The 23,186-nt window shown below is 36.4% G+C and overlaps 1 protein-coding gene and 1 non-coding gene across 2 annotated transcripts in view; both read right to left on the bottom strand.

The window, feature by feature from the left end:
* Nucleotides 1–24: 24 nt before the first annotated feature.
* Nucleotides 25–109, bottom strand: TRNAM-CAU (transfer RNA methionine (anticodon CAU)). Its single transcript is given in 2 exon segments — nucleotides 25–60; nucleotides 72–109. It is a non-coding gene; the product is annotated as a tRNA-Met (tRNA).
* Nucleotides 110–646: 537 nt separating this feature from the next.
* Nucleotides 647–23,186, bottom strand: part of LOC139853579 (probable aspartic proteinase GIP2) — a 33,243-nt gene continuing 10,703 nt past the window's right edge. Inside the window, exon 3 of the mRNA XM_071842964.1 lies at nucleotides 647–1,193. Coding sequence (XP_071699065.1) covers nucleotides 647–1,193 — 547 coding nt within the window. The remainder of the gene's footprint in view (nucleotides 1,194–23,186) is intronic.

Below are 23,186 nucleotides of genomic sequence, written 5' to 3'. Positions count from 1 at the left end.
TAAAAGTTTAATTTGAAAAAGTTGTGGGGTGAGAGAGGCTCGAACTCTCGACCTCAGGATCACTCTTTAGCTATGAGACCTACGCGCTAGCCAACTGCGCCACCACCCCATTGTGTTATTGTATACAGGTATTGTTATATAAATCCTAAATACAGATTTCAATGTTGAATGTATGTATGTTTATGCCTTTATGGTGTGCAACCAACTGCCTTTACATCTTTCCAAACTTGTTTTTTATAGATCCAGTATTATTTGGGGGCTATCTTCCTAAAAATATCCTCAAACAAGTCTAACTTAAAATTTATTAAGAGATCATTAAAGGGTATTATCGGAAATTTAGGTGGATTTATCAAAAACAAGTTTGGAAATATCAATAAACCAGATGGTTTCTGATTGCAGACAGCAGATACGTGTTCATGCCTTGTTATTTTTGCTCCTATTTAACCACAGGTACACAAGATTGAAAATTTATTAGGATTGTACAACACCAAATTTACATGAATTCACGTACATGGTAATAAGATTAGTAGATTACTAGATTACGTATTTCGATTGCTTAGAACACATTGAACAAGAAGTTCATTATTAGGAAAGCAAACTGTTAATAATTGTTTTTACTAGTTCGAGCACCTTTAACTAATCAACCTCAAAAGTGGAATGAACAAGAACTCTTCTTGAGTGTCAACGAAGAACTAAATCCCAAAGTCGAATTCTTCCAATTAAACATCAAGAAGTTATCTTCAATCTGATACGTTCCAATCAAAATTCCATGTTCACTAGTCGCACCACCATCAACAAACGCCAAACACGCCACATTATTATCCACCTGCTTGATAGAGTTAGCCGTAGATATAGTCCATGTCTTCCCATCTTGTAAAACCAAATCAATATTTGGTATTTTTACAGGACCCGTTGAAATATTATAACAAACACCAAAAGGTGCAACCACATTTGCACGAGGGACTCGTTTTGTAACAGATATAACCCTTCGAACCACCCAACTATAAACGTCGCTCCCCATAACAGTATAAGGATCAAGAGTACTAATCTTGGTTGTAGTAGTTGCAGTAAGGTTCAAAGATCTTTTCTTAATAACAACCGAATTGACACCAATAAAGTATCCAAAAGATTTTGGATGCTTAAGTAACGCCGTATAAGAAAGATAACTCCTTACGTCGACAGTAGGTTGAGGATGTTAGGATATTAGGACCCAAACAACGCTAGTAATTCTACAAGACTACTAGCCGAGTAGTGATTCTATCAAGATCACTCAAACCCACTTAATGAACGAAAGATAATAAATGCGTAAATGTAAGAACGACACAAGATATAACGTGGTTATATGCAATCGGTGTGATTGCTTTAGTCCACAGACCAACTAGAGAGTGTTTATTACTGAGAATCTGTATTTGGTATGTTACAATTGCATACAATGAGTTCTATATATAGGAGAAAACAAGAACACCATGACAACTAGCTAGGAATCTTCATCATGACAAGTAATCATCTTGTTTACCAACTAGCCATGCTTTCCACCTTGTAATGGCATGATCACAGCCCTAATTTTAGGTGTAAAGTGATTAACTTTGTACCTAAAGTGAAAGGAGGCCAAAGCATGCTCGGATGTAAAGGTTGCAACTTGCCAACTTGCTGCCAGACACCAGATGCGCCGCATCTGATGTGTGATGCGCCGCATCACTTGCTTTTCACGTTCCAGATTCATGTACCAGCACTCGATGCGCCGCATCGAGATGGTGATGCGCCGCATCTGACCCCTGATGCGCCATATCAGCTCAATGCTCCGCATCAATAAATCTCGGACTATTTTGCTCGATGAATGCGCCGTATCCATGTCAAGATGCGCCGCATTTGACTGCTTCACGCTTCCCGAAATCTGCAAAATCCGTGCAAGTGTTGGAACAGTTTTTTTTTTCTTCTCGTTTTGTATAAATGTCTCCATAATCTAACAAATCTCCCACTTGGAGACTTTGAACAAAACTCCAAACATATCAATGAATTAACCAAGAACATTAAACCACCTTCGATTACCGCCAAATACCATTTGGGACACTGATAATGCTAAAAACGAACATATATTTCATAGCATTATTTCTCAAGAAAGACAAGCTTTTAGTTGCAATTGTTCTATTTACAAGTGATATTCGTTTAAATAATAAAAGGTGAAGACAAAAGACAGATTCGACGAATTGAAGACGCAAACGACCAAAAAGCTTAAAAGTACAAAATACAATCAAAGAGGTTCCAATTATTGATAAGAAACGTCTCGAAATTACAAGAGTACAAGATTCAAAACGCAAAGTACAAGATATTAAATTGTACGCAAGGACGTTCGAAAATCCGGAACCGGGACATGAGTCAACTCTCAACGCTCGACGCAACGGACTAAAAATTACAAGTCAACTATGCACATAAATATAATATAATATTTAAATAATTCTTATAATTATTTATATATTATATAAATAATAAAAATCCGTCGGCAAGAAAGACTCCAAAGTTGGTGAGCTGTATTTTCAAACTCCGCGACTCGCGGAGTTTGAAGGCATAAAAAGTCGCGAGTCGCGGAGTACCCCTGAACTCAATTCCCTATAAAGCCAACCGAATTCTGATCATTTTCATCATCCATAATCTATCTCTCTCTCAATATATACGTAAATATATATATATATATAATTTATATTTTAATTTTAATTTTAATTTTAAATCCTAATAATAAGGGTATGTTAGCAAATGTTGTAAGGGTGTAAGTCGAAATTCTGTCCGTGTAACGCTACGCTATTTTTAATCATTGTAAGTTATGTTCAACCTTTTTAATTTAATGTCTCGTAGCTAAGTTATTATTATGCTTATTTAATCCGAAGTAATCATGATGTTGGGCTAATTACTAAAATTGGGTAATTGGGCTTTGTACCATAATTGGGGTTTGGACAAAGGAACGACACTTGTGGAAATTAGACTATGGGCTATTAATGGGCTTTATATTTGTTTAACTAAATGATAGTTTGTTAATGTTAATATAAAGATTTACAATTGGGCGTCCCTATAAATTACCATATACACTCGATCGGACACGATGGGCGGGGTATTTATATGTACGAATAATCGTTCATTTAACCGGATACGGGATGGATTAATAGCCACTAGAATAATTAAAACAGGGGTGAAATTATGTACAAGGACACTTGGTATAATTGATAACAAAATATTAAAACCTTGGGTTACACTCAGTCGACATCCTGGTGTAATTATTAAACAAAGTATTAAAATCTTGTTACAGTTTAAGTCCCCAATTAGTTGGAATATTTAACTTCGGGTATAAGGATAATTTGACGAGGACACTCGCACTTTATATTTATGACTGATGGACTGTTATGGACAAAAACCAGACGGACATATTAAATAATCCAGAACAAAGGACAATTAACCCATGGGCATAAAACTAAAATCAACACGTCAAACATCATGATTACGGAAGTTTAAATAAGCATAATTCTTTTATTTCATATTTAATTTCCTTTATTTTATATTTAATTGCACTTCTAATTATAGCACTTTTATTTATTGTTATTATATTTAATTGCACTTTTAATTATCGTACTTTTTAATTATCGCAAGTTTATTTTATCGCACTTTTATTATTCGCAATTTCATTATCGTTATTTACTTTACGCTTTAAATTAAGTCTTGTATTTATTTATTATTTTACATTTGGTTTTAACTGCGACTAAAGTTTTAAAATCACCGGTCATTAAACGGTAAAAACCCCCCTTTATAATAATAATATTACTTATATATATATTTGTATTTTTATAAAAGTAAACTAATATAGCGTTAAGCTTTGTTTAAAGATTTTCCCTGTGGAACGAACCGGACTTACTAAAAACTACACTACTGTACGGTTAGGTACACTGCCTATAAGTGTTGTAGCAAGGTTTAAGTATATCCATTCTATAAATAAATAAATATCTTGTGTAAAATTGTATCGTATTTAATAGTATTTTCTTGTAAAATTTAATAGTATTTCGTACACTCCGCTGCACACATCAAGTTATTTTTGGCGCCGCTGCCGGGGAAAGTCTTAAACGCCGAAAGCGCAACGCTAAATAAAAAAAGAAAAAAAAAATTTTAGTTTACTTTTATTAAAATTCATTTTTATAAAAATACGTTTTAAATATTCGAAAATATAAAAAGAAAAATAAAAATATAAGTATTTTTAAGATTTTGTTAAATATTTAAGTTTTATAAAGTTTCTTTATTTTTATATAAGTTTTATTTAAGTATTTTGTTTTTATTTAAAAAAATAAAAAAACCGAAAAAAAAATTTTAATATATATAAATCTATTTTTAAGATATTTTTAAAATTATAAAGTAGTTCTATTTTTATTTAAGTTTTTATTATATAAATATTTAGATTTTAAAACAGAAAAATATAAAACAGAAAATATAAAAAAAAAAACGCGTCAAGTTTTAAACTGTACCAGAGTTGAATTTTGGAACCCCGCGACTCGCAGAGTTTGCTGCCTCGACTACCGCAACTCGCGGAGCTACCCTGACACCGACAGAAACCCTAATCTGCATTTAATTACGGAGTAATTATTAATTATTATTATTATTATTAACCCTAAATAATTATTATTATTATAATTAGTTTTATTTTAAAGTTTCTTTTTATTTAATTTGTTTTATTTAGTTAAATTAGTTTAATTAAAATATAAAATTAATAGTTTTAATAAATAATTAATATAAAAATAATATTTTTATAAAATTTGTAATTTTTTACAATTTTTTGTATATTTTTATATTTTGTCCCTTTTTAATCGTTTTAGCGTAACTTTTGTATTTTTCGCTCATATTTAGTTTTAAACTTAGTTTTTGCCATAGTTATTTTTACTTCTAGATTTTTAGGCTTTGCCGTAGAATTCCTTAAGTGCTTTTTCTTTAGACTAAGATTTAGGTACTTTAGAATTTTGAGACGTCTTTTTAAATTTTAGTTTCTTTTTAAGTTATTTCCATTTGGGATTTAGTTTTTCTTGTAAGCTTTAATATTTTTAGACGACTTTTACCTATGTATCAATTATCATTCCAATTAGTAATCTCAATTTGCGATTATAATTTTAAGTTAGTTGTAGTAATAAGGTTAGGTTAGTCAAGTGTTTTTAGGTTTTATAAGTTTCTTTTATTTTTCCGTCACCTTTTATTTTTCAACCATTTTTCTTTTTCGACCTTTTTCGACACGCTCTTTTTCTTTCTTATTTCTCGCTATTCTAGTTTTAGGACATAGATTTTTATTCTACTTCTTATCTAAATTTCTTAAAATTACGAAAATTTATTTTAAGTGGTTAAATTGATAGACATCAAAATTTTCTGGTTCGTAGTAATAGTTGGATTTGTACGTGGACCGGGTTATTGGAGCCAAACAGTCCTCAATTATATTGAGACCAAACGAATCCTGCCCCTCTGCTGCATCTTTTGGCTATTCGAAACGTGGGCAAAATCAGAAAAGTCTATTGATTGGATAACTTATTATAATTTTTCTTTCCTTTTAAAAACTAATAGGATATTCAGTGAATGCACCGAGCAAGACGTTCACCACCTTTTGTACGTTCACCACCTGTAACTAGATCAAGACATTTAGCAAATATTACCGCCGTTGATTTTTCTTTAGAATCGTCATCCAGTCGACCAAGTACTCCAGTTCAAATTTCCGATAATCCATTTTTTGAACCCGACCTCACAATTGAGAATCCGGAGAATATTCAGGGACGATTCATAGATCCTGAACCACTAAACTTTCCTCCGGAACCACCAATCATTCAAACAGAGATTGTTGAGGAACGAACCATTAAATCAGAATCCTCTAGTGATTCCGATTCAACAAATTCAATTATGGAGAATCTGGAACCTTTAAGTATGGAAGACCGAATGAGAGCTAAACGCACTGGCCAAGGTCACGCAATTACTCATCCAGACATTAATGCGCCAGATTATGAAATCAAAGGACAAATTCTACACATGGTGACTAATCAATGCCAATTTAGTGGTGCGCCGAAGGAAGATCCAAATGAACATCTACGTACCTTTAATAGGATATGCACACTATTTAAAATAAGAGAAGTTGAGGATGAACAGATATATCTCATGTTATTTCCCTGGACTTTAAAGGGAGAAGCCAAAGATTGGTTGGAATCGTTACCTGAAGGGGCGATTGATACATGGGACGTTTTAGTTGAAAAATTTCTTAAACAATTCTTTCCGGCATCTAAAGCCGTAAGACTTCAAGCAGAAATTGTTACGTTCACACAGAAACCGAATGAAACTCTATATGAGGTGTGGACAAGATTTGGAAAGTTATTAAGAGGATGTCCGCAACATGGTTTAGACACCTGTCAAATAGTACAAATATTCTACCAAGGATGCGACATCACTACAAGAAAAGACATAGATATAGCAGCTGGTGGTTCTATTATGAAGAAAACCGAAACTGATGCTTACAAAATTATTGATAACACTGCTTCCCACTCACATGAGTGGCACCAAGAAAAAGATATCGTTAGATCATCTAAAGCAGCTAGAGGCGATTCTAGCCATGACTTAGATTCCATTTCCGCAAAGATAGATGCTGTTGAGAGATGAATGGAAAAGATGACTAAAGATATTCACTCAATACGAATTAGTTGTGAGCAGTGTGGAGGACCACATTTGACAAAAGATTGTCTCAGTATTGAATTAACAATGGAACAAAGAGAGAATATTTCATACATAAACCAAAGACCTGGAAATAATTATCAGAATAATTATCAACCGCCAAGACCGATTTACAATCAAAACCAGAATTATAACAGAAATATTCCATACAACAACCAACAAGGTCCTAGCAATCAACAAGTATCCAATAATAATTACAATCAGCAAAGACCTAATTTTCAAAACAAACCACCACAACAAACCGATGATAAAAAGCCGAATTTAGAAGATATGATGACGAAGCTAGTTGAAACTCAAACGCAGTTTTTCACATCTCAAAAACAAACCAATGAACAAAATGCTCAAGCATTTAGAAATCAACAAGCTTCTATTCAAAATCTGGAACAAGAAGTAAGTAACCTAGCAAGGTTAATAGGTGAAAGAAAACCGGGAAGTCTACCTAGTGATACAAATGCTAACTCCCGGAATGAAACAGCTAAAGCTATTACCACAAGAAGTGGTACAACACTTAAACCACCTGAAATACCTGTAACTTCTGATGAAGCTATTCCTACTCCACAAGAACCACAACCTGATCAAGATAAGGAAAAAGAACCGGTAGTTGAAAAGGTTAATGAAGATAACACAGTTAAGGCTAAACCTTATGTTAAAACATACCAACCACCACTTCCTTACCCGAGTAAAATGAAGAAAGAGAAACTTGAAGCCGAGCAATCCAAATTCTTGGATATGTTTAAACAGATAAATGTAAATCTTCTTTTCATTGATGTAATTTCAGGAATGCCTAGATATGCTAAATTCTTGAAAGATCTAATCTCAAATAGAAAGAAAATGGAAGAACTCTCGGCTGTTACTATGAATGCTAATTGTTCAGCAGTGCTGTTGAATAAGATACCAGAAAAATTATCTGATCCAGGAAGTTTCACAATTCCATGTTTTCTGGGTAGTTTTAGTTCAATAGAAGCATTGGCAGACTTAGGTGCTAGTATAAATCTAATGCCATATTCACTATACGCTAAACTCGACCTTGGAGAATTGAAACCAACCAGAATAAGCATACAACTAGCCGATAGATCAATAAAATATCCTAGAGGGATAATGGAGAACATGCTAGTTAAAGTTGGTACTTTAGTATTTCCAGTAGATTTTGTTGTTCTGGACATGGAAGAAGATTCTCAAGTTCCTCTCATACTAGGAAGACCATTCTTAAACACGGCTAAAGCAATGATAGACGTGTTCGGTAAGAAATTGACCTTAAGTATAGAGGACGAGAGTGTTACCTTTTCAGTTGATAGAGCAACGCAACAACCACAATCTGCAGATGATACATGTTATTATATTCAAACTATAGATGCACATGCAGAATTATTAGAAGAATTTCCAGAATTATAAGGAACAGGAGAATGTTCTTTAGGAGAAGGTAATGAACCAATTGATGAAGCTGAAATGTTAGCTACACTTATAACTAATGTGTAACATCCCGCCTTTTTCCGTTCACTTTTCCGTTTAACTATTTAAGTTCCGTTATATGTTTATAACACATCCCGTTAAAATGCGCTGAATTATCTCGTTTAGGTAATTCCCGCACCCGGTTTAAAGTTGAGGGACCAAACTTGCCAAAGGTTCAAACCTTTGACTAGGTCAAAGGGTCAAACCCTTTCCACCCTTTCATTATCACCTCCTCCATTTTATTACTTCCTCCATTTTCTCTCTAACTCCAAACACAAAGATTCATCATCCATTTATGATCTAGCGGGTATTTTGCGAAACAAATTACATATTTGAGCTCCTTACAACTTCCTCTTCGTTTTGGTACCAACTTCATCTCATTTGGGTTTCATTTCTAAAACACTAGATTTCTTTAAATTCGTGTTCTTGACTTATAAAGTTGTTAATTAGCGTCTATGGCTCATTGTGATGTCGTGTATGTAATTTGTATGCTCGATTCGTTGTTTTTGGTGTAACTAGCTCAATATGAAAATTACTTGCTAAATCCTTGATTTTGGATGATCAAATGTTGTTAGATTGTTAAAGTGCATGTTTTAATTGTGTTTCTAGTGTTACTAGCTTCATTATGATGTATAGTTTGATTAATGAAACCTCCTAAACTTGATTATGAAATTTGGTGAATTTAGGTTAAGGTTTCACGAACTTAAAATGGACTTTTAATGATTTGAATGACATGGAATGTTAGTTGTAAGTGTTAGGTTGTGTTGTATGCTTAATTACCTTTGAAACGGCATATTGTTCATGTAATTTGGTTACCGAATCATTAAATGGCATTTATGACTTGTATGCATTGAATGAGGAACATTGATGGCGGTTTTTGGTAGTTGTAAGTGGAATTTTGATTAATGAAAAGTGCTTAGTTATGTTCCTTGTCAAATTACCTTTCCGATGATATAAGATACATATCTTGATTGTTTGCGGGTCATGAAATGTGTTGGTTTGTGTTTTGGTTCGTGCACTTAGGAAATACAGCAAACAGGGCCTGGAAACCGATCAGGACGCCGTCCAGATACTGGGGACGCCGTCCCACCTTTTGAATCTGGACGCCGTCTAGCTTCTCAGGACGCCGTCCCACCTTTTGAATCTGGACGCCGTCTAGCTTCTCAGGACGCCGTCCCAACCTTAAAACCTGGACGCCGTCCAGCTATATGGGACGCCGTCCCGTTTGCCTAAAACTGGCTGTTTGCTTGACCTTTTGACGAAAAATGTTTGGCATGTTCTAGACCTCCAATTTACATGTAACTTGTTTTAAAATGCTTATATATGAATAACTAGCATAGAAAATTTGTCCGAGACCCGACCCGACCATGTTGACTTTTCCGTTGACTTTGACCCGACCAAGTTTGACTTTTTGTCAAACTTAACCAAATACTTATACAACCTTTCTAACATGATTATTTACTTGTATCTTGCATGAAACTTGACTAGTTGATTCACATGCTAATATAATCGAGTCGTAACGAGCCATAGGACTAATTGAACATCTTTGACCCTTCGTGACTATCGTTATTGATACAACCTATTTGTTTAGGTCAAGACTAGCATTGTTCTTTGCACACGTTACTTGTCGAAGTACTTTTTGGTTCGTGCATACAAGGTGAGATCATAGTCCCACTTTTACTCTTTTAAACTTACTTTTGGGATGAGAAAACATAAACGATTCTTTTGAACTAAGTAAACACAAGAACGGGAAAACAAACATTCTACATACGAGTTTAGAACGAAAATCCTCAATCCGATTATCATTAGTTACATCAGATGGTGTAAGCAAGAACTTATGTTATATGGCCATATGGGTTGACAACCCTCATCTTTGACGGTTCGCTACCGTCTACGGATGAAATATATTTTCGGGAAACAGTGTTGTTCTAGCACTAATTTATGGGGTATTCAACGGACGGAATGTTAAGCTTTGATAATTGGGTGCTCGTGAATATTAACTTTTAGAATGTACTATGACTTTATCAATATTGCAACTCTTGTGGTTCAGCTTGCTTTTACTCATTTACTTATTTAAACCTATGATTTCACCAGCGTTTTCGTTGACAGATTCTCTATGTTTTTCTCAGGTCCTTGAACTTAGATGATACATGCTTCCGCACATACTTTTTGATACTTGCATTGGATGTCGAGTATACTTGCATACGTGGAGCGTCTTTTTGGCTATTTTAAACTATGTCGCACGTGTTTCATATGAACAATAACTTTTGTTATGTACTTGTCTTGGGAATTACTTTTGTAAACATTGAAACATCCTTTATGAAATGTATGCGACATATTTTCGGTCAAACTTTGTTATAAATACTTATAACCATGTAATGGGACCATACGTAGACGACGCCGTCACTTGACGATTTGTCGGGGTCGCTACAAGTGGTATCAGAGCTTTGGTTGTAGGGATTTAGAGTTCATTGGTGTCAACCCCGAGTCATAGGGTACATTGGTGAGTCTAGACTACAACCGGCATATAGACTTGACATAGGAATTACTTGACAAATTGTGCATTTATACTCTAACTCTTCTACTCATATCTACTCTTATTCTATCTAAACCTTGCGTTATATAATTTAATTGACACGCCACCTTGACTATATGATGTAATGTCGAATGCACATATGAATTAGGGTAATATAATTCCCGGAAATTATATTACGGTGACTCATATGAACATACCGACATTATGACATAAAGAATTTAAGGCGGGTCAAGGAAAATTTTCTCTCTATCTTTATTCCATATCACGGTTAGTATTATTTAGAATACTAACCAACGGTATTCTTTTGTTTTGAAGGAACAATGGCTCCTCGTCGTGTACGCCGCAATGAAACTCCCGAACAAGCTCTCGAACGGATGATAGCTACCGCCGTAGATGCGGCCATGGCCGGTCACTCGTCTAATAACAACAATAACACCAACCACAACAACAATAACCAAGGAGCCGGTAACTCTAGCGAAGGGTGCTCCTACAAAGCTTTCATGGGGTGCAAACCTCACACTTATGATGGAACCGGGGGACCGGTTGTGCTTACTCGTTGGTTTGAACAAACCGAGGCCGTCTTTAGCATAAGCGGTTGTCGGGATCAAGACAAGGTCAAATACTCCACCCACACTTTCTCCGGAATTGCTCTAACATGGTGGAACACCTATGTTCAATCGGTGGGTACCGATGAAGCTCATGCCCTCTCTTGGGCCGATCTAAAGGAAAAGATGATTGTTGAATATTTTCCGCACGAAGAAACCCGAAAGCTTGAGGAAGAACTAAGAGCTTTGAAAGCGGTCGGAAACGATCTTAAAGCTTATAATCAACGCTTCGCCGAACTATCCTTGATGTGTCCTAATCTTGTTAACCCCGAATCTCAAAGGATTGAGCTCTACATGCTCGGTCTTCCAAAAAGCATCAAACAAGGGGTGATGTCATCCAAACCCACTACTCATCAAGCCGCTATGAACATGGCTCGCCAATTAATTGAAACGGTTGACGAAATCGTAGTACCGGCTCCTAAGGCCGAGGACAAGTCGGGTGGCAACAAAAGGAAATGGGAAGCCACTCCATCAACTAACTACAACAACAACACCTTCACCAAAAAGCCCTTCAACAACGACGGCAAGAAGGGTTATGTCGGAAACTTACCTTTGTGCAACAAGTGCCACAAAAATCATTACGGCGAATGTAACAAGCTAATTTGTCACCGTTGCCAAGGAGTTGGTCATAGGGCCAACAATTGCACAAGCACCGCCCCCGTCGCTCGAAAGGGGCCCAATCCTCCAAAAACGGTCACTTGTTACGAATGTGGCCAAACGGGCCATTATAAGAACGAATGCCCGAAAAAGAAAGTCAACCCCAACAACCGAGGTCGAGCCTTTAACATCAACACCGAGGAAGCCCGAGATGACAATGAACTAGTCACGGGTACGTTTCTTCTCAACAACTCTTATGTTACTTGCTTATTCGATTCGGGTGCCGATAAATGTTTTGTGTCCAAGACTTTGGCTCCTACCCTTTGCACTCCACCACACCCTTTAGATACTACTTATTCCATCGAAGTGGCCGACGGAAAACTCTTAAGTGCCGACACATATTACCGGGGGTGTACTTTGAACATTTTGGGTAAGGAATTTGAAATTGACTTGATACCCATGGAATTAGGGAGTTTTGATGTAATAATCGGTATGAATTGGATGGTCAAAAATAAATCTCACATTCTTTGCGATCTTCACGCAATCCGAATTCCTATCGAGAATGGTGAACCATTGATTGTCTATGGCGACAAAAATTGCACCGGACTCAATCTCGTTTCGTGCCTTAAAGTTCGAAAGCTACTTCGCAAGGGTTGTTTCGCGATTCTTGCTCACGTTAAGAAAGTCGAGGCCGACGAAAAGCGTATCGAAGATGTGCCAATTGTTAGTGACTTTTCCGATGTATTTCCCGACGAATTACCGGGTCTTCCACCTCATCGACCGGTTGAATTTCAAATCGATCTTATTCCAGGAGCCGCACCCGTAGCGCGTGCACCGTATAGACTCGCTCCATCCGAATTACAAGAATTACAAAGTCAAATCCAAGAGTTACTTGACCGTGGTTTCATTCAACCTAGCCATTCACCATGGGGCGCTCCGATTTTGTTCGTCAAGAAGAAAGACGGATCCCTACGAATGTGCATTGATTATCGTGAACTAAACAAATTGACGGTTAAGAACCGATATCCTCTTCCTCGCATTGATGACCTTTTTGATCAACTACAAGGTTCTCGTGTATACTCAAAAATCGATCTCCGTTCGGGTTATCATCAACTAAGGGTTAAAGGGGAAGATGTCTCCAAAACCGCTTTCCGGACTCGTTATGGTAGTTATGAATTCCTTGTCATGCCTTTCGGTCTCACTAACGCACCGGCGGTGTTCATGGATCTCATGAACCGCGTGTGCAAACCTTACCTCGACAAATTCGTTATCGTGTTCATCGATGATATTTTGATCTATTCTAAAAACGAAGAGGAACACAAAGAACATCTCCGACTCGTGCTCGAGCTCTTGAGAAAAGAGCAACTATATGCCAAGTTCTCCAAGTGTGAATTTTGGTTAAAGGAAGTTCAATTTCTTGGTCATGTTGTAAGTGATCAAGGCATTAAAGTCGATCCCGCAAAAATCGAAGCCATTAGTAAATGGGAGACTCCTACTACTCCTACTCAAATTCGTCAATTCTTGGGTCTCGCCGGATACTATCGTAAATTCATCAAGGATTTCTCCCTAATCGCTCGTCCTTTAACCGCGTTAACTCACAAGGAACGAAAATTCGTTTGGACATCCGAACAAGAAACCGCTTTTCAAATCTTGAAAACTAAGCTAACCACCGCTCCTATCTTGTCACTTCCCGAAGGCAATGATGATTTTGTTGTATATTGTGATGCCTCGAAAAACGGTTATGGATGCGTATTAATGCAACGAAAGAAAGTCATTGCTTATGCCTCTCGACAACTCAAAGTCCACGAACGAAACTACACGACACATGATCTTGAACTCGGTGCCGTCATCTTTGCACTTAAGCTATGGAGACATCATCTTCTTGGTACCAAGAGTATTATCTTTACCGATCACAAAAGTCTCCAACATATCTTCGATCAAAAGCAACTAAACATGAGACAACGAAGGTGGATTGAGACCTTGAACGATTATAATTGCGAGCTTCGTTACCACCCCGGGAAGGCAAATGTAGTGGCCGATGCCTTAAGTCGAAAGGAAAGAGCTGTGCCTCTTCGTGTCCGAGCTTTGAATATCACCATCCACTCCAACCTTAATAGCCAAATTCGGGTAGCCCAAGATGAAGCTCTTAAGGACAACAACATCGCACGCGAACTTTTAAACATTCTCGTCTCCCGATTCGAAGTTAAGGAGACCGGACTTCGATATTACGCCGGAAGAATTTGGGTGCCTAGATATGGCGACTTACGAAACCTCATCCTAGACGAAGCCCACAAATCGAGATACTCGATTCATCCCGGCGCCAATAAGATGTACCACGACCTTAAAGAACGATATTGGTGGCTGAACATCAAAAAGGAAGTCGCTACTTACGTTGCCAAATGTTTGACTTGCGCTAAGGTCAAAGCCGAACACCAAAGACCGTCCGGGTTACTTCAACAACCCGAGATCCCGCAATGGAAGTGGGAAAGGATCACAATGGATTTTATCACCAAACTACCGAAAACGTCGGGCGGTTATGATACTATTTGGGTCATTGTTGACCGCCTCACTAAATCCGCGCACTTTCTTGCCATGAAAGAAACCGACAAAATGGAGAAACTTGCACGACTTTACGTTAAGGAGATTGTAGCCCGACACGGTGTACCTTTATCGATTATCTCCGACCGAGATGGTCGTTTCGTCTCTAGATTTTGGCGTACGTTACAAGAAGCGTTGGGGACGCCTTTAGACATGAGTACCGCATATCATCCCCAAACCGATGGACAAAGTGAACGTACCATACAAACATTGGAGGATATGTTACGAGCTTGCGTTGTTGATTTTGGAAAAGCTTGGGACAAGCACTTACCCCTCGCCGAGTTCTCATATAACAGTAGTTATCACGCGAGTATTAAGGCCGCACCTTTTGAAGCATTATATGGCCGAAAATGTCGCTCTCCTCTTTGTTGGGCCGAAGTGGGTGACGTGCAAATTTCCGGGCCCGACCTCATTCACGAAACCACCGAGAAGATTCTTCAAATCCGAGATAGGCTTCGGACGGCCCGGAGTCGTCAAAAATGCTATACCGACAAAAGACGCAAAGACCTCGAATTTCAAGTCGGTGACCGCGTCATGTTAAAAGTCGCACCTTGGAAAGGTGTCATCCGTTTTGGGAAATGTGGGAAACTAAATCCGCGGTACGTTGGTCCTTTCGAAATCTTAGAACGTGTTGGAACCGTTGCGTATCGTTTGGATCTTCTGCCTCAACTAAGCTCCGTCCATCCTACTTTTCATGTATCTAACTTGAAGAAGTGTCTCGCTGAGCCCGATATCGTCGTCCCTCTCGAGGAACTTACTATTAATGACAAACTCCATTTTGTGGAGGAACCGGTTGAAATTGTGGACTACGTCGAGAAGGAATTAAAACAAAGCCGGATCCTGATTGTTAAGGTCCGATGGAACGCCAAAAGGGGACCCGAGTTTACTTGGGAAAGAGAAGATCAAATGCGAAAGAAACACCCTCATCTATTCCCGGTCCCGGAAACGTCAGATTCCGTGGAAGAAACAACGACTACTACGCCTACCTAAATTTCGGGACGAAATTTCTTTTAAGGTGTAGGTAATGTAACATCCCGCCTTTTTTCGTTCACTTTTCCGTTTAACTATTTAAGTTCCGTTATATGTTTATAACACATCCCGTTAAAATGCGCTGAATTATCTCGTTTAGGTAATTCCCGCACCCGGTTTAAAGTTGAGGGACCAAACTTGCCAAAGGTTCAAACCTTTGACTAGGTCAAAGGGTCAAACCCTTTCCACCCTTTCATTATCACCTCCTCCATTTTATTACTTCCTCCATTTTCTCTCTAACTCCAAACACAAAGATTCATCATCCATTTATGATCTAGCGGGTATTTTGCGAAACAAATTACATATTTGAGCTCCTTACAACTTCCTCTTCGTTTTGGTACCAACTTCATCTCATTTGGGTAACATTTCTAAAACACTAGATTTCTTTAAATTCGTGTTCTTGACTTATAAAGTTGTTAATTAGCGTCTATGGCTCATTGTGATGTCGTGTATGTAATTTGTATGCTCGATTCGTTGTTTTTGGTGTAACTAGCTCAATATGAAAATTACTTGCTAAATCCTTGATTTTGGATGATCAAATGTTGTTAGATTGTTAAAGTGCATGTTTTAATTGTGTTTCTAGTGTTACTAGCTTCATTATGATGTATAGTTTGATTAATGAAACCTCCTAAACTTGATTATGAAATTTGGTGAATTTAGGTTAAGGTTTCACGAACTTAAAATGGACTTTTAATGATTTGAATGACATGGAATGTTAGTTGTAAGTGTTAGGTTGTGTTGTATGCTTAATTACCTTCGAAACGGCATATTGTTCATGTAATTTGGTTACCGAATCATTAAATGGCATTTATGACTTGTATGCATTGAATGAGGAACATTGATGGCGGTTTTTGGTAGTTGTAAGTGGAATTTTGATTAATGAAAAGTGCTTAGTTATGTTCCTTGTCAAATTACCTTTCCGATGATATAAGATACATATCTTGATTGTTTGCGGGTCATGAAATGTGTTGGTTTGTGTTTTGGTTCGTGCACTTAGGAAATACAGCAAACAGGGCCTGGAAACCGATCAGGACGCCGTCCAGATACTGGGGACGCCGTCCCACCTTTTGAATCTGGACGCCGTCTAGCTTCTCAGGACGCCGTCCCAACCTTAAAACCTGGACGCCGTCCAGCTATATGGGACGCCGTCCCGTTTGCCTAAAACTGGCTGTTTGCTTGACCTTTTGACGAAAAATGTTTGGCATGTTCTAGACCTCCAATTTACATGTAACTTGTTTTAAAATGCTTATATATGAATAACTAGCATAGAAAATTTGTCCGAGACCCGACCCGACCATGTTGACTTTTCCGTTGACTTTGACCCGACCAAGTTTGACTTTTTGTCAAACTTAACCAAATACTTATACAACCTTTCTAACATGATTATTTACTTGTATCTTGCATGAAACTTGACTAGTTGATTCACATGCTAATATAATCGAGTCGTAACGAGCCATAGGACTAATTGAACATCTTTGACCCTTCGTGACTATCGTTATTGATACAACCTATTTGTTTAGGTCAAGACTAGCATTGTTCTTTGCACACGTTACTTGTCGAAGTACTTTTTGGTTCGTGCATACAAGGTGAGATCATAGTCCCACTTTTACTCTTTTAAACTTACTTTTGGGATGAGAAAACATAAACGATTCTTTTGAACTAAGTGAACACAAGAACGGGAAAACAAACATTCTACATACGAGTTTAGAACGAAAATCCTCAATCCGATTATCATTAGTTACATCAGATGGTGTAAGCGAGAACTTATGTTATATGGCCATATGGGTTGACAACCCTCATCTTTGACGGTTCGCTACCGTCTACGGATGAAATATATTTTCGGGAAACAGTGTTGTTCTAGCACTAATTTATGGGGTATTCAACGGACGGAATGTTAAGCTTTGATAATTGGGTGCTCGTGAATATTAACTTTTAGAATGTACTATGACTTTATCAATATTGCAACTCTTGTGGTTCAGCTTGCTTTTACTCATTTACTTATTTAAACCTATGATTTCACCAGCGTTTTCGTTGACAGATTCTCTATGTTTTTCTCAGGTCCTTGAACTTAGATGATACATGCTTCCGCACATACTTTTTGATACTTGCATTGGATGTCGAGTATACTTGCATACGTGGAGCGTCTTTTTGGCTATTTTAAACTATGTCGCACGTGTTTCATATGAACAATAACTTTTGTTATGTACTTGTCTTGGGAATTACTTTTGTAAACATTGAAACATCCTTTATGAAATGTATGCGACATATTTTCGGTCAAACTTTGTTATAAATACTTATAACCATGTAATGGGACCATACGTAGACGACGCCGTCACTTGACGATTTGTCGGGGTCGCTACATAATGGATATGAACCAACAACAGAAGAAATTTAAATGCTAAAAGAAGAAAACAGATATCGATACAAATCATTGATAGAAGAATGTGACGGCCCGTCCAAATCCCTTTGGACGAACACGTCATTCATTGATTTCATTGCGAGGTATTTGACCTCTATATGATACGTTTTGTAAACATTGCATTCTTTTGAAAAGGCATACCATAAATGAATATTTAAATCAAAGGTTTTCGACATCTGATGATTTCTGCATATAGACAATCACCGTATATAATAGTTTACAATAGTACTTCCGTTGACAATGCAGTCAAAATAAGGTACATGATGATGAATTGGTGAATGCAACATTTTCTTGAAAAATATGCCATATAAGACTCCATGCACATAGCTTGTCTATCATATAAGCAAACAGCGGAAGACTTCTAGAAACCTGAGAATAAACATGCTTCAAGTGTCAACACAAAGGTTGGTGAGTTCATAGTTTTAATATTACACATAATCAGTATATCAATGTGGATTACAAAAGTTCAGTTGTTTTATTCAAAACGTTTATCAATATGTTTTAACATTTCCAATCATCTGTATGTAAAGGTTGATCACAAGATTTCAGTTGTTTTATCCAAAACGTTTATCAGGTTTGTGAGTTAATGTTTCACATCATCTGTATATAAAAGTAAACCACAAGGTTCCAGTTGTTTTCATTCAAAACGTTTATCAATAGGTTTTACATAAAAGGTGGACCACAAGATTTCAGTTGTTTCATCCGAAACGTTTATTAATTGGTTCTACAAAGTTGAGCACCCTGGTAACCAAGCCTTAACGTTTATAATAAGTACCCCTCGTTTAACATGCAACCAACATGTACAATACACGCAATCCAACGTGTACTAACTTCAAATAGCGTACGTCTATTTTATAGTTCAGGCTAGAGTTTCTTTCTATACCTGGAACAGACGGGGATGTCAAACCCTATGGATCCATATACTACTACTCGCGCCCACCAGTTCTTATAACTGGCAGTTAACAGTTACCAAAGCTAAGGGATTTTCGGTTCAAACTCAGTATAGAATTTAGTATGTACTTGTGTCCATTGTGTTTAAAATAAAGTGCATGTATTCTCAGCCCAAAAATATAGATTGCAAAAGCAATTAAAAAGGGAGCAAATGAAACTCACGCATATAAATATTGTATATCGGTTTATAAAGCATTTACATGTATTCTCAGCCCAAAAATGTAGAGAGTAAAAGGGATCTTATGAAACTCACACTTTATAATTATTGTAAAACAGTTATTAAAGCATTTGCATGTATTCTCAGCCCAAAAATGTAAAGGGTAAAAGAGATCATATGAAACTCACACTTTATAATTATTGTAAAACAGTTATTAAAGCATTTGCATGTATTCTCAGCCCAAAAATGTAAAGGGTAAAAGGGATCATATGAAACTCACACTTTATAATTATTGTAAAACAGTTATTAAAGCATTTGCATGTATTCTCAGCCCAAAAATGTAAAGGGTAAAAGGGATCATATGAAACTCACTGTTTAATATTGATATACAATATTGCAGGAAAGCACGTAGACGCATCGGAGATGATAAACACGAGGTTTGATTCACAAAAATACCCCCGAACATTACCCATAATTTCCTTGGTAATAACCCATATTTTCCTTAGCTCTAGCTCGCTCGGAAATTCGTTTTGAAAATTACTTGGACAGCACTCCGTCGTAATATTTTATGTACATTATTATTTTTGTATCACAAAAATAATAACACTAATAATAAAAATAATAAGATTAATAATAATCTTATTATTAATAATAATAATAATAATAATAATAATAATAATAATAATAATAATAATAATAATAAATAATACGGAGTAATAATAAAATCAGAAGCAGAAAACATCGGGTTTTATAGATGTGGCCTGGACCAGGCTGCCATGCGATCGCATGGCCTCCAAGACCATTTCCCATGCGATCGCATGGGATAGATTTCCAGCTCATGATCTTTTAACTTCCAGTTTGTCGACATATTTTTTAATTATAAATATAAATATAATATATTTAATTTATATAATTAATTATATATTATATTAAATTCACGTGCATAGTTAACTTGTAATTTTTGTTCCGATAAGTCGTACGTCGTCACTCGACTTATGTCCCGGTTCCGATTTTTCGAACGTCCTTTCGTACATTGAGAAAACTTGTACATTACATTTTGGGGCACGTACCTTAGTCAAAATATAGCCTTAACTTATCCATAAATTATATCACTCGAATTATAACTTATACATTTGAGTGTTTTGGTCATTTACTTCTATAAATTATCGTCTCGCTATTTGTTAAAATACATTTTAAAATAGTGTTTTACTGTAGCAAAGTTACTGTAGCAAATAGTGATTTTCAAAAACACTGTAGCTTTTCGGGTACTGTAGCAATTCGAAAATACTGTAGCAAATTAGTGTTTTACGGATTCATCTTAAACGTTTTAGTTAACTTATCTAAATATCAATTGAATCAATAATCGAATGTTACTATCGTTTACTAAATAACTTGAAATTATAAGTTTTCAAATAGATATATAAACCAATAAGTTTAATGTACGGTATCATGCAATTAAAACTTTATTACGTTTTCAAGTTATAGTATATGTATGTATCTATTTACATATAATGGTTCGCGAATCGTTGAGAACAACCGAAGGGTACTTGAATAGTTCAAAAATTTTGAGATTCAACTTCATAGGCTTTGCTTATCATGTCGAAATCATTAATCATTTAAGATTAAGTTTAAATTTAGTCGAAATTTCCGGGTCATCACAGTAAAACCTCCGAAATTAGAGTTAAAGCCACTTCCAAACCATTTGGAATACGCTTATTTACATGGTGAATCTGAATTACCTGTAATAATATCGTCTTCTCTTACTGAAAATGAGAAATCACAACTCATTTCTGTGTTGAAAGCTCATAAACCAGCCATTGCATGGAAGATTCATGATATTAAAGGAATAAGTCCTTCGTATTGCACACATAAAATCCTTATGGAAGAAGGTCATAAAACGTATGTGCAACGCCAACGAAGACTAAATCCTAATATGCAAGATGTAGTTAAGAAATAGATTATTAAACTGCTAGATGCAGGTCTAATTTATCCAATTTCTGATAGTCCATGGGTAAGCCCAGTTCAATGCGTACCTAAGAAGGGTGGCATGACTGTCATTACAAATGAGAAAAATGAGCTTATTCCTACTAGGACTGTAACAGGATGGCGTGTATGTATTGATTATAGAAAATTAAATGACGCCACCAGAAAAGATCACTTTCCCTTACCTTTCATAGATCAAATGTTGGAAAGATTAGCCGGAAATAGTTACTATTGTTTTCTAGATGGATTTTCCGGATATTTTCAAATTCCAATAGCACCCGAAGATCAAGAGAAAACCACATTCACGTGCCCTTATGGTACTTTTGCTTACAAACGCATGCCATTTGGACTTTGTAACGCCCCTGCAACCTTTCAAAGGTGTATGATGGCGATTTTTCATGACATGATAGAAGAATGCATGGAAGTTTTCATGGATGACTTTTCAGTCTTCGGTGATACATTTGAATCATGTCTAGTTAATCTGGAACGAATGCTTATTAGATGCGAACAATCAAATCTTGTACTTAATTGGGAGAAATGCCATTTCATGGTTAAAGAAGGCATCGTTCTTGGTCATAAAATTTCAAAAGAAGGAATTGAAGTGGATAGAGCTAAAGTAGATGTAATTGCTAAACTTTCACATCCCACTAATGTTAGAGGAGTTAGGAGTTTTCTAGGGCATGCCGGTTTTTACCGACGTTTCATAAAAGATTTTTCTAAAATTGCCACTCCTATGAATAAACTCCTAGAAAAGGATGCTCCATTCATCTTTTCCGATGAGTGTATCAAATCTTTTAATATTCTTAAAGAGAAACTCACTAATGCGCCGATCGTGATAACACCAAATTGGAATCTACCATTTGAACTAATGTGCGATGCAAGTGATTTTGCAATGGGAGCCGTTTTAGGACAAAGGATTGAAAAACGATTTCAACCTATATATTATGCTAGTAAGACGTTACAAGGAGCACAAACGAACTATACAACTACTGAAAAAGAACTCCTTGCTATTGTCTTTTCTTTTGATAAATTTCGATCATATCTCGTTCTAGCAAAAACGGTGGTTTATACCGACCATTCTGCTCTTAGATACCTATTTTCGAAACAAGATGCTAAACCAAGATTAATCCGTTGGATCTTACTCTTACAAGAGTTTGATATTGAAATCCGAGATAAAAGAGGAGCAGAAAATCTCGCCGCTGATCATCTTTCTCTTCTTGAAAATCCCGAATTAGAAGTTCTAAATGAATCAGCCATACAAGACAACTTTCCTGATGAATATCTATTGAAGATAGATTATAAAGAAATTCCATGGTTTGCAGACTATGCAAACTATTTAGTATGTGGATTCCTTGAAAAAGGATTATCGTACCAAAGACGAAAGAAATTCTTCAGTGATATAAAACACTATTTTTGGGAAGATCCACATCTGTTTAAAAGTTGTCCCGATGGAATAATACGCCGATGTGTATTTGGAGATGAAGCTAGTAAAATATTAAACCATTGTCACACAGGACCAACAGGAGGGCATTATGGGCCTCAACTAACAGCAAGAAAAGTTTATGATGCTGGATTCTATTGGCCTACAATTTACAAAGACGCACACCTTCTTTGCAAATCCTGTGATGCTTGTCAAAGGGCCGGAAAAATAAGTCAACGTGATGAAATGCCACAAAATGTCATACAAGTATGTGAAGTATTTGACATTTGGGTTATTAACTTTATGGGTCCATTTCCAAAATCTCATAATAATATATATATATATATATATATACTCGTAGCCATTGATTATGTATCTAAATGGGCGGAAGCACAAGCTCTCTCAACTAACGATGCACGAGTTGTAGTCAACTTTTTAAAACGTATTTTTGCAAGGTTTGGAACACCGAAAGCTTTAATAAGTGATCGGGGTACTCATTTCTATAATAATCAACTTGAGAAAGTTCTTAAAAGATATGGAGTAACTCATAAAATCTCCACCGCATATCATCCACAAACAAGTGGACAAGTTGAAAATACCAACCGAGTTTTAAAACGTATTCTAGAGAAAACCGTAGGATCAAATCCGAAGGAATGGTCCATTAAATTGGAGGATGCACTCTGGGCTTTTAGAACAACCTACAAAACTCCAATTGG

The sequence above is a fragment of the Rutidosis leptorrhynchoides genome, chromosome 6 (genome assembly GCF_046630445.1).
Source record: "Rutidosis leptorrhynchoides isolate AG116_Rl617_1_P2 chromosome 6, CSIRO_AGI_Rlap_v1, whole genome shotgun sequence".
Lineage (NCBI taxonomy): Eukaryota > Viridiplantae > Streptophyta > Magnoliopsida > Asterales > Asteraceae > Rutidosis > Rutidosis leptorrhynchoides.
Note: the sequence above shows the minus strand (reverse complement) of the source record. Positions and strands in the feature narration are given on the sequence as shown.